Raw genomic sequence first — 18,121 nt, forward strand, 5'->3', positions numbered from 1 at the left:
ACATGTCACTTATGGCCATGGATGGAGCATTCATCACGTAGCTTGTGAATACTTTCATTGTCTTCACAATACTAAAACAACCATTTAAACAGGTCAGTTATTTCATCGCTGTTTGTGGAACCTTGCCATTGTGCGGTTTCTCAATTTATAATAGTGACAGCATTTGGCCACACAGCACTTTGGGGTGTGCCAAGGATTTGAAAGATACTTTGGGTGCGATCTGATGGCCGGGTCGTGCCCGACTCAGGACGTGACCGGTAAATCTCACAAGAGACCACTAACGGGATATTGCGAGATGTTGTAATCTGGATCCCGTCCAAGATTTGCATATTCAAGTGTGCAGCGAGGCTCCCTTGAATATGCTCTCACTGGAGTTACTCAAGGCACGGGATCTAACACCTGTGCCTCGGAGGGACCCAAGTGAGTGTTGTTAAGCACTGGTCTTCAACAACGTGGACCGGGCGTACTGCAACTCGGTAAGACTCCCAAGGCAATCGGCGGCCCCTGGAACCCCTGCTGCCACCCGGGCATCATGGTTCTGCCAGCCGGGCACCCTGGCAGTGCAACCTGGGTGCTACCCAGCACTGCCATGGTGCCCAGGTGGCATTATGCCCATGCTGGGGATCATGCCCAGGGGTGCCCTAACCTTATTAGGTGGAGTGCGGAGGACTCAATGATCCCCTTATTAGGGGGGGTCCGGAGGCCGCAGTGGGAGGTCTAGTGCAGCTTGTTAGTGCAGGAAATGGGACCAAGTGCGATCTCGGCGGAGCATTCCTCGCTGAGGCCCCAAAATGAAACACAGTCCCATTTAATAGAGGCGTAATTCTTGTGACTACCAGCGCCGGGAAACACCCAGATAAAAGCATTGATATAGGACTTTGTTTCAATTCCGTTAAATCATGCCCTTTAGAAATTGCATGTTCTCTCTCCTTTCATTCCTGCTTTCAGCTGCAGTAAATTAACGAAGGTCACACATTCATGAAATTACCACTGATTGTTGTAAATAAAATAAACTATAAATGCTACTCATATGAAATAAAAGTCTAAGGAGTTGAAAATGCATATGAAAAAATGAAATGAAATGAAAATCGCTTGTCACAAGTAGGTTTCAAATGATCAAAGAACAAAGAAAAGTACAGCACAGGAACAGGCCCTTCGGCCCTCCAAGCCAGTGCCAACCATGCTGCCTGACGAAACTACAATCTTCTACACTTCCTGGGTCCGTATCCCTCTATTCCCATCCTATTCATGTATTTGTCAAGACGACCCCCCCTTAAACATCACTATCGTCCCTGCTTCCACCACCTCCTCCAGCAGAGTGTTCCAGGCACCCACTACCCTCTGTGTAAAACACTTGCCTCGTACATCTACTCTAAACCTTGCCCCTCGCACCTTAAACCTATGCCCCCGAGTAATTGACCCCTCTACCCTGGGGAAAAGCCTCTGACTATCCACTCTGTCTATGCCCCCATAATTTTGTAGACCTCTATCAGGTTGCCCCTCAACCTCCGTCGTTCCAGTGAGAACAAACCGAGTTTATTCAACCGCTCCTCATAGCTAATGCCCTCCATACCAGGCAACATCCTGGTAAATCTCTTCTGCACCCTCTCTAAAGCCTCCACATCCTTCTGGTAGTGTGGCGACCAGAATTGAACACTATACTCCAAGTGTGGCCTAACTAAGGTTCTATACAGCTGCAACATGACTTGCCAATTCTTAGACTCAATGCCCCGGCTAATGAAGGCAAGCATGCCGTATGCCTTCTTGACTACCTTCTCCACCTGTGTTGCCCCTTTCAGTGACCTGTGGACCTGTACACCTAGATCTCTCTGACTTCCAATACCCTTGAGGGTTCTACCATTCACTGTATATTCCCTACCTGCATTAGACCTTCCAAAATGCATTACCTCACATTTGTCCGGATTAACCTCCATCTGCGGGCAGGTTGTTTCCACTGGCGGGTGAAAGCAGAACTAGGGGGCATAGCCTCAAAATAAGGGGAAGTAGATTTAGGACTGAGTTTAGGAGGAACTTCTTCACCCAAAGGGTTGTGAATCTATGGAATTCCTTGCCCAGTGAAGCAGTAGAGGCTCCTTCATTAAATGTTTTTAAGATAAAGATAGATAGTTTTTTGAAGAATAAAGGGATTAAGGGTTATGGTGTTCGGGCCGGAAAGTGGAGTTGAATCCACAAAAGATCAGCCATGATCTCATTGAATGGCGGAGCAGGCTCGAGGGGCCAGATGGCCTACTCCTGCTCCTAGTTCTTATGTTCTTATGTTCTTATGCCATCTCTCCGCCCAAGTCTCCAAACTATCTAAATCCTGCTATATCCTCTGTCAGTGCTCATCGCTACCCGCAATTCCACCAACCTTTGTGTCGTCTGCAAACTTATTCAGACCAGTTACATTTTCCTCCAAATCATTTATATATACTATGAACAGCAAAGGTCCCAGCACTGATCCCTGCGGAACACCACTAGTCACAGCCCTCCAATTAGAAAAGCATCCTTCCATTGCTACTCTCTGCCTTCTATGACCTAGCCTGTTCTGTATTCAAGTTACTGTGAAAAGCCCCTAGTCGCCACATTCTGGCGCCTGTACGGGGAGGCTGGTACGGGAGTTGAACCCGCGCTGCTGGCCTGCCTTGGTCTGCTTTAAAAGCCAGCAATTTAGCCCTGTGCTAAACCAGCTCCTATCAGGTGTATCAGGCGTATTTGCCTGCAAATTTTAAGGTAGATTGAAGAATCTGCAATAATATCAAAGGGCGCAAAATGTAATTAAATAAATGAAAGAATCCAGTGACAAACAGACTGGAAAAGAAAAATGAGAAACTGACAAGACCAGGGAAAGTGGTCAGAAGTCAGTCTGTTTGTCACTGGCTTAAAAAGAGACTTCAGTACCCAATGGACACGGGAGAAAGTGCAAACACCACACAGTCACCCGAGAAAGTGCAAACACCACACAGTCACCCGAGGCCAGAATTGAACCAGGGCCCTTGGCACTGTGAGGCAGCAGTGTTAACCATCTTCACCCCACTCCAGCATGTTCCAATGGTATTTTAATAAGTTATGGGTATGAATTCAAAATAATAAGTATCGAAAATTGCATATAGGCGGAATTTTAGTCTCCCTGCTGGGCAAAAATGGAACAGTGAGCAACTAAATTGGAAGTGGTGGAATTTCTGATAATCTCCAATTTTAACATTGCTGGTTTTGGCTGTAAATGAGGCACCTACCAGAATCAAGTGGATGCCCCATTTGTAAATGGTAGTCAAGTCCTATGCCATCAATAGGAATCTGGTGATATTTTATCTGGACTGAATTGGAAAACCACTGTGTTTTTTCCACATCTGAAGCAGATTGGCCACACCACCTCCAACTCCACACCACCAACCTGGCCTACCCAGAACAAAACTATGGTGGGTGAAAGTTTTGGGGGTTGAGAATGTTCCCAACTCACAATTCCAGTCTTCTTCGTGAAAATTCAGCCCTTTGCCTCAGTTTCTAATCAATAGGGAAGTACAGAAAGGTGCAAAAAGAATGTGAAGTAACAAATAGATTTATTAAATATAGATTGGAATAAATGCTGGATAGCAAAATGGATGAAGCACCAGTTCTGAATAATATTGCATCCTAGAATCCTGAGATCAGGGAGAGAAATCACAGAGGTCACAGCCATGCAAGCAGCCTTGGATGCCAGGCGACAAGAGGATTATCAGTGCAACATCTCTATTCAAACAAGAAAGAGAAAAAACAGGTATCTGAAGACTGCTCAAACTAACAATCCTAGTTGATTAGCTATTACAGGCTATGATATGGGATAAAATTCATACATGTGTAGAAAGACATGATCTGACTTTTCAGGGTGGTGAAGACATGCCCCGGCATCCTAATTGTCGGTGGGGAACCTTGTCTTTCCTGACAGCCCAGAGGCCATTTTACGCTCTAACAACTGTTGATTGACATGAAGTCCCCACTCAGGAGGAAGCCTCACCTTAGAGAGCTGTTGGCCAATCAGATTGGCCGGCAACTCTCCAGTCCCTCCAGCAGCAACGCTACAGTGGCCAGAAGAAGAACTGCAGAAAACAAGCTGAGGCGACATACCAGAAATTGGAGACCCAGGCAAGTGAAAGGGGTCCTCGGGCAGGGTAGGTAGGGAAGACTTGGGGGATCATAAGAGGAGGTGATCAGGGTCTTGGGGGTAGTCGGGGTTTGGTGGGAGGGGGAGGTCTGGAGGACACTGAACTTTAAGGTTAGGGGAGGGGCTATGCCCCAGTCAGAAGGGGACTGCTAGAAGAGGTGCTAGTCTCCCACCTTGTCTGAGATCTAACATTCCTTATTTCCAGTTTTCCCCCTGCTGAGCTGTCATCTGCCCTCCAACCTAAAAATTGAGGCCATGAATTAGCAACTTTAAGGGTCTTGACTGAGAGAAGGCGGGCTTCCTGTTTGAAGCCTTGCCCACCCTAGCATAAAATTGCTGCGGGGTCAGGACAGGTGGGAACTCAGGGGGAATCCCATCCCAGCAAGTTCACAACCCATGCCCCCAACCCCAACTCAGAACACCCCAGGGGAGGAGCATAGAATTTTGGTCATAGGGTAATTTAGTATAATCCAACATAGTTTTCGGGAGTAAGTCAAGTCTGACAAAATTAATTGAGTTAGTTGAGGAAATAGAAGGGTGAATTAATTAAGAAAATTTAGTAAATGTTCTGTTTAGATATTATTAAAATAATTATTAATCTGCTACTTCAGAGGCCAGTGGATAAAGTCAAGACTTGTGGAACAGAAGATGTTAAAAGAAAAGAAAAATAATGATTGATTAGACTGAAGGAGTGTAAAGAATGGTGTCTCCAAGATATTAGTGCTGAAACTATTGTCAACTCAATGCTTTAATGATTTGAACGTGTGCATATGGGACTCAATATTTGCAGATAAACAAAAATATGGAGCATGGTTAGCGGAGACTATTAGTGATTTCACGAGGATACAGAGAAATTCGCAAATTAGGAAGATTAATATCAGATGTAATTTCATGCAGAAAAATGCATTTAGGAACAATGTAAAAATGGCATGTACATTATTACAATGTTTATAAGTTTGTTGTGTATTGGGACTGTCTGTTTAATTTCAGGCAAAAAGGAGCAGTGAAGTGGTCATGTGACCTGCTCTAAATCTTGTTTGAGAATGAGACTGGATGGCTTGGTTGCTAAGGTGACAGTAAGGCCCAGATTGATTTGCTGGGAAGAAGGTATAGATGTTCAAGAAGTGTATCTGTGATGATTCTTGGCAGAATATTTGAACCAGATTTTTGCTCTCAAGGTGGGTAGCGGGGGTCAGGAAATTTCGCCTTGGGAAAATGTGTCATTTAGACAATGATTCTTGCTCACGGGTTACCTTCAAAGAATTCTTCATTGCCTGAACAAACCTTTCAGCCAACCCATTTGTGACAAGATGATAAGGAGCAAATTGGATGTGTTGGATTTCATTCTCCTTTAGATAATTTGTGAATTCTTCAAAATGAACAGTGGTTCATTGTCGCTAACAAATTGCTCAGGGCAACCGAATCTTGCAAAAATCTCAGCTAATCTTTCTATTGTTCTCTCCAAATACGTGGTCTTCACAATGGTGACTTCAGGTCATTTTGAGTGCATGTCTTTCACAATGAAAAACATTCGTCCTTCAGATGGTCCGGCATAATTTTTATTTTTTTTATCAGTTAAAACAAGGAATCACTGTAATATTCATACTTTCAAAAAATAGTACTGTCAGTCAGAAATAGCACAGCAGTTTTAGTTAGATATACCGACCTCAGCCTGGAATAATTTTGATGAACAGTAGTGGTCCAATGTACAATGTTACCAATGAATCTGTTTCCATTTTCTTCTTACAAAATTCCAATTAAAATCAGTCACAAGCAACACAAAATACAAGTAAACAATTTTTCAACATGCCATCATCACAGTTCACAAATAAAATTAAACATACAAAATATTCTTAACACTGTTAAATAACTATGTAAATTTATGAAAATGATAGGACCCTGAATAAGTTTACAGTAAAAGTCCAGGAAAAAATGTCATCAATGATTATTTGCATTTGTTACAAATCTGATTTATTTTAAACAATTATATATTAACAGCAATCCTAAAATGTAGGTCCACTAAAACCATTATTTAGAAAGGCAAACATACGTACAAATACTGTTACTTTTAACAAAAACCTACTTATGATACTCATTGAGATACATAAGTTCTGTAGTGAAATCATTACAAATTGATGCAAGTGTAACAGCAAAGATCAGATATAAAATTAAACCATCAAAATTTCCATGTCTTCATAAAGCGACATGGAAACAATAGGTGCAATGAATTTGCTAATCTTTAGTAATGAAAAGGCAGATTTGATATTGAATTCCTTAGAGAGATTTTTTTAAAAACACTAATCAGTTTCCCTGTTTGGCCACACAAGATTTCAAAACAAATTTAAATGTTCACTATGAGCTTAGAGGGTGCAAGGTTCCTCATCACAATTCTATTTTTAAAGGTGGGGCTCTGCAAATATTCAAGAGAACGTGTAACTAAATACAATGAGAAAATCTTTAAAATGCTGGAAATAGTTATTAGAGGAAACAGATGCATTCACATGCTACAAGCCACTCACATTTTCCGCTATAACACCACAATGTGGTTTATGGACAGTAGTCGTTTAGCAGCAATGATTCCTAATAAATAAGCACTTTGTTTCCAGTACTGTACAAAACTGCAGCTAAAGTTACAACAGCAGCTGTAACCATTGGCTCTAAAACAACAAAGGTGAACCATAAAACTTTTTTTCTGTTTGTGTACATGTGTAAATGTATATATGTACATGACAGTATTACACATATATACATTTCCACACACACAAAAATGTCTCATTGATTTGCGAATATTAAACAATCTACACATCAGAATAAAAGACTACATCGCAAGAAGGGCAGTAAAGGAGACACGTTCATATTCAAGTTATGATCCACTCTAACTTATGGATATTCAAGTTATGATCCACTCTAACTTATGGATATTCAAGTTATGATCCACTCTAACTTATGGATATTCAAGTTATGATCCACTCTAACTTATGGAAATTGTTGTCTTCAAATCAAAATCCTGGGTAACTGTGATGTAAATGGCAAGCCAATGGAACTCAAGTCTATTATTTTGCAAGATAGCCTAGAACAGCATACTCTGTCTTCTGTTTTTCCCATGTGATGTCTCTGGATACGATGAGGTTCTGTAGCCAGGATCCTTTTGCAACTGAATTTCATTTAGCGAGAAAACCATCGGGTAGAGTGTGTGCCCTTGTTCCAAGACTTTTAAAGTAAAGATGCTTCATGGCATCTTCTGCAGAAATTCTCTTCTTCGCCTGGTATTGTAAAAAATTGGATAACAATTCAATTCCTTCAATGTCCAATCTTGGTGCATGATTTATCACAAGTTGTGGCTTATACTTAGGAAAGTTGTAAGCCTTAAATTCCTCATTTGAAGATATTCCTGGCCGTGTCTCCTCTGTAGGTGTTCCCAGTAGCCTGAAGATCAAGTGCAATTCGTCTTCTACAGTGGAACCAGGAAACAACGGTCTTCCAGATGCCATTTCATAAAAGATACACCCAACATGATACACATGTCGATCTGTGTTGAATATTCTGAAGAGCCCAAGAGTACATCTGGAGGCCTGTACCACAAAGTAACAACTTCATTTGAGTATGTCTTTGTAGGAACTGACTTGGCTCTTGCCAAACCAAAATCAGCAAGCTTTAGTTCCCCTTTATCATTTATCAGCAGGTTCTGGGGTTTCAGGTCTCGGTGCAACACTTTCCGCTTATGACAGTAGGCCAACCCTCGTAAAATCTGGAATAAAAATATCGTCATATTGTGCATGCTCATTATGCTTCCACAGTCATCCATGTATTGTTTCAGGTCCTTGTCCAGGTATTCGAATACTAGTGTCAATGACTTTTCTGTGTGAATAATATCATGTAAAGTGACTATGTTTGCATGCTTCAGATCCTTCAATAACGCGACTTCCTGTATTGCTGTGCAAGGTGCGCCTTCTTCATGCTCCAGCCTGATTTGTTTCAGTGTTACCAGGTTATCAGTCAGTTTACTTCTTCCCTTAAACGTTGCATAGGTACCCTCTCCAAGTTTGTCCAACTTAACGTATGTTTCTAGCTTCCCAAATCCAATCTCAGATAGGGAAGCTCTGCGGGATCTTCTACTCATCGGCTGATCAAAAGGTGGACTGTTCATCTGCAGTTTTTCCAAATACCCATCAGGTAATCTAATGTCTGCAGGTAACAATAGCCGTTTATTGACATCCTCCATGGAGATTCTCCTGTGTAAATGGTTCCTCATCTGAATTCGAGTAGGAGACTGCACCTCATCAGATGATGTTCCAGAAGCTTGGTCACTCTCACCATCTGAACCTATTTTCAAATTTTCATGTACTATATCTAGTCTACCATCACCATTCCAGGGCATGGAAATGAAAGAGCCGAGGCTCCCACCAATCACTCTATGGGGTCTCCGCAGAGGGGGCTTTTTGAAAGAGCCTGTGTACTGGTGGAGAAAGGAGTGCATACTGTGTGATGTTGCAGGCCTGCCATTCTTCACAATTAGCTCATTATCTTTACTGCTATTCTCTTCAATTGTCATTTGCTCTGCAAGCTCAGACAGAGACTCATCAATTGTTTGGCTGCCACGCAAGGTCAGAGAAAGACGTCGCTTTAACTTTTTCATCTTTTCCATGAAATATTCTACTCAGAGAAGCATATTTCAATCACAGTTTCCAGTCCTTAAATTTGGTCATTCTTTAATGCTTTCATTCTTCAGTTTCAGGATTCTAAAGTTCAATGTTTGTTTTCACAATCGAGTTTGCTATTTACTTTTCAATCTTCTAGCAAATTACTGACATAGAAACCAATAGTTGCTCTATTCTTCTTGTAGATAAGCACGTGCTGAGGCCGACGTTCTATCATCCCTCACACACCCACTGGTGCTCACCTCATACCACATCCCTGCACGCATCGGACAGAGCACAAAGGCAGCTTCTGTCCATTGATAGTGTGTTGCGAAGGTCAGCTGGCATGAGTCACGAAGGTCAGCTGGTTGGTAAAAGCGAGTCCTCTATTACCTTCATGCAGAAGTTCCACGTCCTGAGATTGTGAGGCCGGTGGCCCTCATACAGGTGGCCAACTTGAGGTTCACCTGTTTCCGACATAATTTATAATCTGTATAAACTCTTTGCCATTGCTCGTCTAGCCATTCCTGTGGGTGTAATAGTGCTAATAGCAACAGATTTCAAACCTTTGCATATGCCCACACAGACTTGCCTTCTCCTGGATTCCCACAGGTGCAAGGTGCCATCGACTGCATTCATGTGGCTTTAAGAGTTTCCTGGCAGCAGCACTACAGTTCGTCAACAGGAAAGGGTTCAACTCTCTCAATACACAACTGATCTGCAACCAACAGAAGCAGATTATGCAGGTCTGTGAAATATACCCTGGAACCACCCATGACTTGTACATCTCGAGTCACTTGCAGGTGCCACAGATCTTTGAGAACCCTAACTGCATCTTAGATTAGCTCCTTGGTGATAATGACACCTGCAAAAGACATGACTAGCGATGCCCATTCAGCAGCCACAAAGTGCCTCAGCGAAGAGGCATAACACTACTCCTCCTGTAACACGCTCATTGATTGAGCACACTATTGGGGTTTTGAAAATCTGTTTTTGATGTCTGGACAGGTCAGGCGGAGCTCTCCAGTACTCAACTCAGAGGGTCTCCCACATCACTGTGGCTTGCTGAGCTCTACACTACCTGGCTTTCCAAAGGGGAGATAACTTGGCAGAATGAGAGATGGAGAAACTGCACGTCTCCTCCGATGATCAGGGCATCGAGAGGGCTGAGCTCCACGAGGATGAGGAAGTTGAGGTTCCAGAGGAAGAGGCCATAGTACGGGCCAGTGAAGGCAGGCTTGCAAGTGACATTCTTATAGCCACTAGGTTCCAGGAGAATGATACTGAATAGGTCATAGGAGTCTCTTTCACCAGTACCCTCCATGCTGGGTCCACGGTAGGACAGTAGTTAGCACTGTTCCTTCACAGTGCCAGAGACCCAGGTTTGATTCCTGGCACTGTCTGCGTAGAGTCTGCATGTGTCTGCGTGGGTTTCCTCCGAGTGCTCCGGTTTCTTCCCACAAGTCCCGAAAGACGTGCTTGTTAGACAAATTGAATATTCTGAATTCTCTCTCTGTGTACCCAAACAGGCGCCTTAGTGTGGGGACTAGGGGATTTTCATTGCATTGTTAATGTAAGCCTACTTGTGACACTAATAAAGGTTATTATTCTTATTATGTTAACACCTTTGTTCCAATCCTCATAGATCCAATGAAGCAGATCAATCTCTGTATGACTAGTTACACTCGTGCGCCACAGTGTCCTTGTCCTTGGAAGCCTCCGGAACATGTGATGTTGCAGTTCTTGGATAATAACTGCAGCCACTAGTGTTGTGAGCAGCGTTGAGATGGCGCATTCTCGTCAAGCTTGTCAGCAACATTCATTGTCTACGGCAGCCTCCAAGATGTAGGAGCAACACTGCAAATTCAGTGTACTTGTGCCAGTATGCCTGCAGTCTGGCATGGTGCCTCAAGGAGGACAATCATCAATCAGTGTTTCTCACCTTGATGTCTGAGGTCTAATCTGAATATGCACCATGGCATCTCTGTACAAACAATTGGTTATGCAAGACCAGGCCTCATCATCAAACTGAGTCCCCAGCATGAGATCTATCTTCAGGATGCAGTCATCTATAACTCTTGGTAATGAATGCAAACCTGCAATTCAGCTCACCTATCAGAGGACCATGAAAGTTTCAGCAGCAGCATAGCCTGATCTCTGACAAACATTCATGGCCATGGCTCTGTTTGGAGTGTCCCAAACTCCCATCCAGCCTAGCCTAGATATCGGCGGGCCCAAAAATGCTGACACTCTATTTGGGCATTAAATACTTTAATCTTTGACAATAAAGTGAACACAGCAGATGTACTGGAGCTTTGTTCTGATTCCATTTGAGGCCTCCACATTTTCATTCCCCCAGTTTCACATATCCACATAGTAACCAGACACACCAATGCAATTGTAACAAGCACATTCCCATGTCAACTGACCATCTGAAAGTTGGCACAAGGTTAATGTCAAGAGATGCTAGCCTGTCCTTCTGGTCAACACAGCATCCTCCCAGATCAAACTCGGGGGGGGGGGGGGGGGGGGGGGGGGGGGGGCTTTACACACAGCTCTTATCTTGCATAGTTTTAACCATCTAGAAGGAATTGCAAGGCTCAACATGTATGAGCGAAGCTTTGCATCATGGAAGTGGGGACTAATTTGGGGGTCATATTTATCTGGACACGCAGACATGACCATGACAATGAAGCAGATCAATCTCTGTATGAGTAGTTACACTCATGCGCCACAATGTCCTCATCCTTGGCAGCCTCCGGAACATGTGATGTTGCAGTTCTTGAATAATAACTGCAACCACTAGTTTTGTGAGCAGTGTTGAGATGGTGTATTCTCGTTAAGCTTGTCAGCAACATTCATTGTTGTAGCCACCTGGGTTGGCCAATTCCCGACTTAAAATGGAGATCCGCAAAGACTACAGGGAAATTCAGCCAACACAGGCAAAAACTAGCAAGTGCAAAAATCCTGTGTATTAGAACTTGCAAAAGCCCAGACAGCACTGAAACTCACAGCCATCTGCATACTAATGAACGATCCCCGGGTACAATTGAAACATTTAAGGTGAATAAGGCCAAGCCAGACTCCTCGCCGCCAGCAGGAGCCAAGACAAAGGAAAGCCAACGGACACTCAGGGACCGCCCAGCGATCAGGGAACGGCTCCAGTATTGGAGAAATCGATCCAAGTGATCGGAACGCAGTCCAATCACTTGGAACCAGGTACGGGGTCTGCCCAAAGGGGCAGGAAGCCCCTAGGGACTATAAAATAGAGTCCCCAAGTTCAAATCGTCCTTCTTGGCAGGGTCACTCAACAACGCGAATCAACCCCTGAGAGTGAACTGCCCAGCCGCCGCACCAACCAAGTAAGTCTCCAGTCAACGCTCGCTACGAGATAGGCGTTCCTAGCTACAAGTCCATACCAGCTTTTGAATCCTGCAGACTCAGATCGAACGAAAGGCCATTTGTTCCCCTGACCTGGTGGGTCAATTCCGAAGCTAAGTATAGGCCTTTTAGTGATAGAAATAGTCTAGAAAGTAGAGTTTATGCATAAGTAGTGACTTACTGTATATAATAAATGTGTTTTGATTTGAATCTTACTAATTGGTGTGTTGAGTTATTGATCAGTACTTGAACTTGAACCTCGTAGCGGTATCATAAAGATACCTGGCGACTCTAGAGCAAAGGTTATAAAACAGAGCAAATTGAACCAACCAAAAGTTAGCAACATTGTCTACGGCAGACATGATCTAATGCTGCAAACCACCAGGAACATATAAGAGATCCGGATTTTGGTGCATATTAAGGAATACTCAAGGCTGATGGACATTACATGAAGGTCAATGAATGTTACACCAAATGAGATTGATTGCAATGCACATCGACATCCAATCCTCTAAGATCCACACTGAGCACCCTTTAATGCAGAAGTATTAGGAGACTAAAGCAGCCTTCAGATTCTGAACTCATGAGGTAACATGACATGAACCTCTGAAGCAGAACTCAGGGGTGTATTCCCCAACCACCAAAGCCTTCGAGCAGAGGCTTCACTCATATCGAGACTGCACAGAGAACGGTCAGCACAATAATGAGATTGTACAAGACACCATAGACCTGAGGCAACTGATGCAACATCGGTGAGGAAGAGGGTCATCTGTGACACCTGACTGATCATGGAGTATATCCTCATATAGAAGAGGCATAGACTACATCAGAAATTGACTGAAACAAATTCAATTTATGTGTGCAAATTATATACAGATTGTGAACACCTGATATCTTAATATTTCTTGATTTTTCTTAACCTGCTGCTGCAGCTTGGAGCATCCCCCATATGCACAGCAGGGATGGAGGCAGCCTTCTGACTGCTATGGGCTTTTGTCTGTGATGACCTTGGGTGGTGTCCTCTTGAGGGCCGAAGCCCGGAGGGCCACGGCCTGCTTTGGGTCTCCTGCTGTGGGGCAAGTGCACCCTTCTCAACCACTGAAGCTGATGGGATCACAGGCAGAGGGGAGTGGGTGCAGCTAGACATTTTCGGAGACACCTGGGTAGATGGCCCTGCGGTGCCCAGCTGATGGTCCTCTTCCCTATGGGTATGTGAGGGTCCCCGTCTGATTCTTTGAGAAGCAGGAACACCTGGAGTAAGGTTGTGTGGGGGTTTGGGTTGATGGTCTGGCTGCCGGCTGCCCTCTTTCTTTTCCTGCTGGTGCCTGTTAAAGAGAGAAGAGATAATGAGAGCTTAGCTGCATAGTCAACAACATTACAAAGCACTCAAAGCTTCAGCGGGTGTCCAATAAGCTGTTGTTAGGTTCTTACTGGATGGGTAAATGCAAATCTCACCTTCGGCCAGCCCCTGCACAGTCCCGGTTCTTGCCAACCAGCTCTGCCATCTGCTCTTCATATATTGTGAGTGGCCTGAGCTCAAGCATCACCCATCCGGTTTGGGATCGCTTTCTTTTTGTGGGAAATCTTCTCCTGCATAAAGAGAGTGTGAGCAGGACAGATGCTAATGCAGATGATAATGTAGATGCTGCGTTCTATGGGTGCTGTGTGGACCTCTGTGGGGGCTGAGGATATGAGTTGTACAGGATGTGATAAGAGATGTAGATGTCAAAGTGCATGTGAGAGAGAGTCAGTGGTTATGTCCTTCATGTTGTTAGTGTGTTAGACTGTAGTCCTCAAAATGGGTGTTGTGTTTGTGTGAGTTGAGAGTGAGGAGAATGTGATCTTAACCTGGAGGAGTGGATGGAATCATTCATCCTCTTCCAGCACTAGATGGGGGGTCCTCTTCTGAGGAGCCTTGGCGCTGCCCAACCTGTCGACCGGCTCCCAAGCTGGCGTTGAGAGGGTGGTGGGCTTCTGGCTCCCATCACAGGGAGAAGCATGTTCCGCTGTTCCTCTACTGCATCGAGAAGCGCCCCCAGTGCATTATCGCTGAACTTCAGTGCAGTTGGCTTTAGTCCTCTGGAGTCATTCCATTGTTTGCAAAGATCACGCCTGGGTGAGTGATGAGTGCACGGGTGCAGTTTAAATATGGTGCCTGGAAATATAAGTCGATGAGGTAACGACAGGGCGGATGAATCCCTGCAAGCCCTGCCATGATATATAACATGTTTCACTTTCATGCACATATAATGAGCTGAAAAGTGGACGATCTGTTGTGGGAATCTGCCACCACTGCTGGTAAGAAACATGCCACTTATCCCACCTGCCACTGCACTTATTCACCTGAGCAGCAGCTAGAAGACAGAAATTTAAAATAATCACCAAAATAACAAAAACAAAAATAAGGGGAAAGCTAGAAGAAATATCTTTAATGATGAGGATTGTTGGGACAATGATCAAGGCAGAATCTATAACAGCTTGAGAAAAGTATAAATAGTTGGTCAGGTTCTCTAATAGGAAAAAAAAAGAATTTGATTTGTTACTTTTATGCTATTTGCTAATTGCACTTTTGAATGAATAGGTTTTCTTTTTACAAAAGATTTAGTTGCAATAGTTTTTGCTTGAATGTCCATTTCAATAAAAAATAAGAAAAATAAGCAACATGCATCATGACTTGTTTGCTCTATGAACACATATCAGTTGCAAAACCTTTTCTTAAACTTCATTGATAGCATTAAAGCAATAAATAGTATTGTCATGATATTCAGGTGAACATCACAGCACATACATACACACATAATGATGGACAGATCAACGGACCAATCAACACACAAAACACGACAGCCAATCACAGACAAGAGCATACACAGTACAAAGCAGGGAACACGACACTTCCTGGGCACTCGAGTAGGAGAGGGCTCAGGCACAGACCTCATTGCCAGCCACTCAGAGGTTCACCATGTGCTGAATACCAGAGTTTAATATGTTAATAGTTCATTGAAATAAAACTGCGTTGTACCATTCGCAACCGTGTTGGTTCGTCTGTGTATCAGAGTACCCAACACTTCAAGTATGAATGACCATCTTCCAATTATCATGTTGACTAAATTACCCAAAACTGTTTTATTTAACCACATTGAGAAACATTGTATACCTTAAGTCAAACCTGTCTTTATTTTACAGCTGTGGAAATTTAACTGGTGAGCTTATCACAGTTATGATTTTTTTTAAAGTATAATACCTGCTCATTTATGAAGAACATTGTGCAATAGCATTTTCTTGTGTGAAAAGGAAGATAAAAAACTTCCAAGACTGAAGAACCTTGTGCCTCCAAATGCAATGACTCCATTTTACAGAAGAACTCTGGCACCCAATTAGCCTGGAAAGCTGTAAGCAAAAATGGATACTTGCAAGTTGTCATTGTGATTCAACAGGGACGATTTCAAGAAGGATTTTATTTTCAAATATGGAACTAATTAGAACTTTGAACAATTGCAATTATTTAGTGCAGCAAAATTCACAAGTATTCTAAAAAACAGATAACCAACTTAATGATGCTGAATAGAGAAATCATGCAAGAAAACTTAGCTGCTGAAAAGTGTGCTTAGTTTTGCAGCTTTTTAATTTCAAAGATGAGTCAAAGGGAAAATATTTTGGGTAACCATCTGGTCAATAAGGTGTACATCTTGGGCAGCCATCAGAATGCCTGTCTTTAACCTCTCTTCCTTATGCCCCCCAATCTCCTGCAATCACAGGAAAGGAAACATGCTCTCAATTCCCACCCCAGCCCTTTGTAAAAGGACTGAAAAAATCTTGCAACTCCATGGTTGTCAGACGTTTGTGACAACGTTGCCATTAAAAATTGTCATTTTGTGTTTAAAATGGAAATGTCATACATCCCTATGTGCTGCCACATTATTCTTTTCCTCCATCTGAAAGATTATCCAAAATCCATTTGGAATAATTCTGACCCAACTATTTTTTTCCTTGTTAATGACTGGCACTGGCTTCTACTTCCATTTTGTCAGAGGAGGTCTCCTGACCACTGTGCTGTCGGCCAACAGGACTTCAGTCAATTGACAACACTGCCCATTTCTCAATGTTCTCAAAACAAGCTGTCAATCAAAATCTCTGCTCAGACCAGGTAGTTTTATGCCATCCTCATGATTATCCTCAAACATCACAGGTTTTCATCACTCATAAATACTTTAGAAAAAAACAGCCATTCATCAATAATGAATGTAAGTAACTTGACAATTACATGTGTTTGCAATTGTAAATGATGACTCGGGTTGACTTACAGATATTCTGGTTCCTCTGTGGATTATCCACTCCTTTATCAAAAGCACTCTTTTCAAATTCACTTGATTCAGGCTGTAAGTCACTAAAAACAAATAAGATAGTTAGTCACATGGAAAAACCTACATGTACCAAAGTGAGCGTAGTCAACGTAATTCTAAGTGCTTCCTTGTTTCAAATAAACATAACCTAAAGGCCTAATAGCAGGGAAAGAATGTAACAAAGCGCATTGACACCTGTACATTCTCAACACCCAAGGTGCTGGCCTCAGCTGTCCTTATCGTGCAAGTGTCCTTAATTTTAAAACAGTCACTGTTTTGTTGGGGAGTTCTTACAGCAGCAAATAAACCATTCTTTCCCTGGGATAGTTTCTTTGCTGTTATGAATGCTGGGTAAGATTGTCTTCTTAAGAAATACATATGAAATCACATACTCATTGATAGCAAAGAAGGAACTCCAATTCAAACACTGGCATCTATGACCTTTAACCAACATCAAAGTGGGGTCACTCCTACATGCTTGTAATCAGTGTAAAAGGAAAAGAAAGCTCAGGGCACAAAGGCAAGCTTGCATCCTAGTCCTGTTGTAGAGGGCAGAGAGGGCGACCACCAGGCTTCAGCCTCCAAAACCCAGGTATTGGCTGAGATGGATGCTGAGAAAACTACACACAATGACAATTTCATCAAAACTCTCTGAGACATATACAGAATTCAAAATCAAGAAGTAGCCCATATTATTTACTGTCACAGCAAAGGGATAAAACAGAAAATCAACTCAGTACAGATTTGAGTTTCAATTCCTTTTCCAGGACTTCCATGCAATGCTCAACTGAATCTGCCCTACAGCTACCTTTATAGTAATTGCATTATATTAAAACTGTTAATTTAGAGCTCTCTACATACCAAGAAAAATAATTGAGTGCATAATCTTGGCAATATTTTCTGTGCTCCTTAATTTTTGTATTTTGATAATATTATCATTCATTTTACACTTGGCAAGGAAGAAGACTGAGGCAAACTGACAAAGACTTAACTAATTACAAGACATTTCAAATAGATGAATCATTGTTTAAAGACTATTTGATTCCAAATACATCTTCAACACTAGAATTAACTCCAGCAGATGTTATAAATTCTCAGGTGACCAATCTGTAAGGTACGAGTTTCCAGTTTTCTGTTATGTCTGGTTGAAACTGACAGCTTAATTTATTATCCACTTACAATTTGCTTAATGGATCTGCACAAAGCTTTATTTTGTCATTGAGATCTGCAGTAGAATGACTGAAAATGACATATATCACTGTTCCTTCATCATTGCTGGGTCAAAATCCTGGAAACCCCAGGCTAACAGTACTGTGTCCAGCAAGCAACTCAGTTGCATCAAATTGCCAACAAGAGGTTCAAGAAGACTTCGCTCCCAGGGCAAGTAGGAATGCATAAAAACTGCCAGTTTTGTCGGATGACACCCACATCCCCAAGGATGAATAATAATTTTTAAAATGAGGCCCTCAGCACAGCTTCTGAAAAAGATCGCCATGTCTAGCAATCTAGTTGAAATTTAGTAAATTGGTAGATTAGCTGACGTGGGTGGTCTAGTTCACAATGTATACCTGGACTTTCAAAAAGCTTTTGATAAAGGTGCCATACAGTCGACTGTTTAGTAG

General features: G+C 42.6%; 1 protein-coding gene and 1 pseudogene across 1 annotated transcript in view; both read right to left on the reverse strand.

Moving 5' to 3' along the window:
* LOC140428025 (cilia- and flagella-associated protein 47-like) overlaps nucleotides 1–18,121 on the reverse strand; it is a 1,060,448-nt gene that overhangs the window by 545,421 nt on the left and 496,906 nt on the right. The window contains exons 42-43 of the mRNA XM_072513997.1: nucleotides 16,461–16,543; nucleotides 15,401–15,546 (exon numbers count right to left, since the gene is read on the reverse strand). Of these exons, the coding sequence (XP_072370098.1) occupies nucleotides 15,401–15,546; nucleotides 16,461–16,543 (229 nt within the window). The remainder of the gene's footprint in view (nucleotides 1–15,400; nucleotides 15,547–16,460; nucleotides 16,544–18,121) is intronic.
* Nucleotides 6,975–8,947, reverse strand: LOC140428026 (cyclin-dependent kinase 17 pseudogene; annotated as a pseudogene).

Source organism: Scyliorhinus torazame, chromosome 8 (assembly GCF_047496885.1).
Source record: "Scyliorhinus torazame isolate Kashiwa2021f chromosome 8, sScyTor2.1, whole genome shotgun sequence".
Lineage (NCBI taxonomy): Eukaryota > Metazoa > Chordata > Chondrichthyes > Carcharhiniformes > Scyliorhinidae > Scyliorhinus > Scyliorhinus torazame.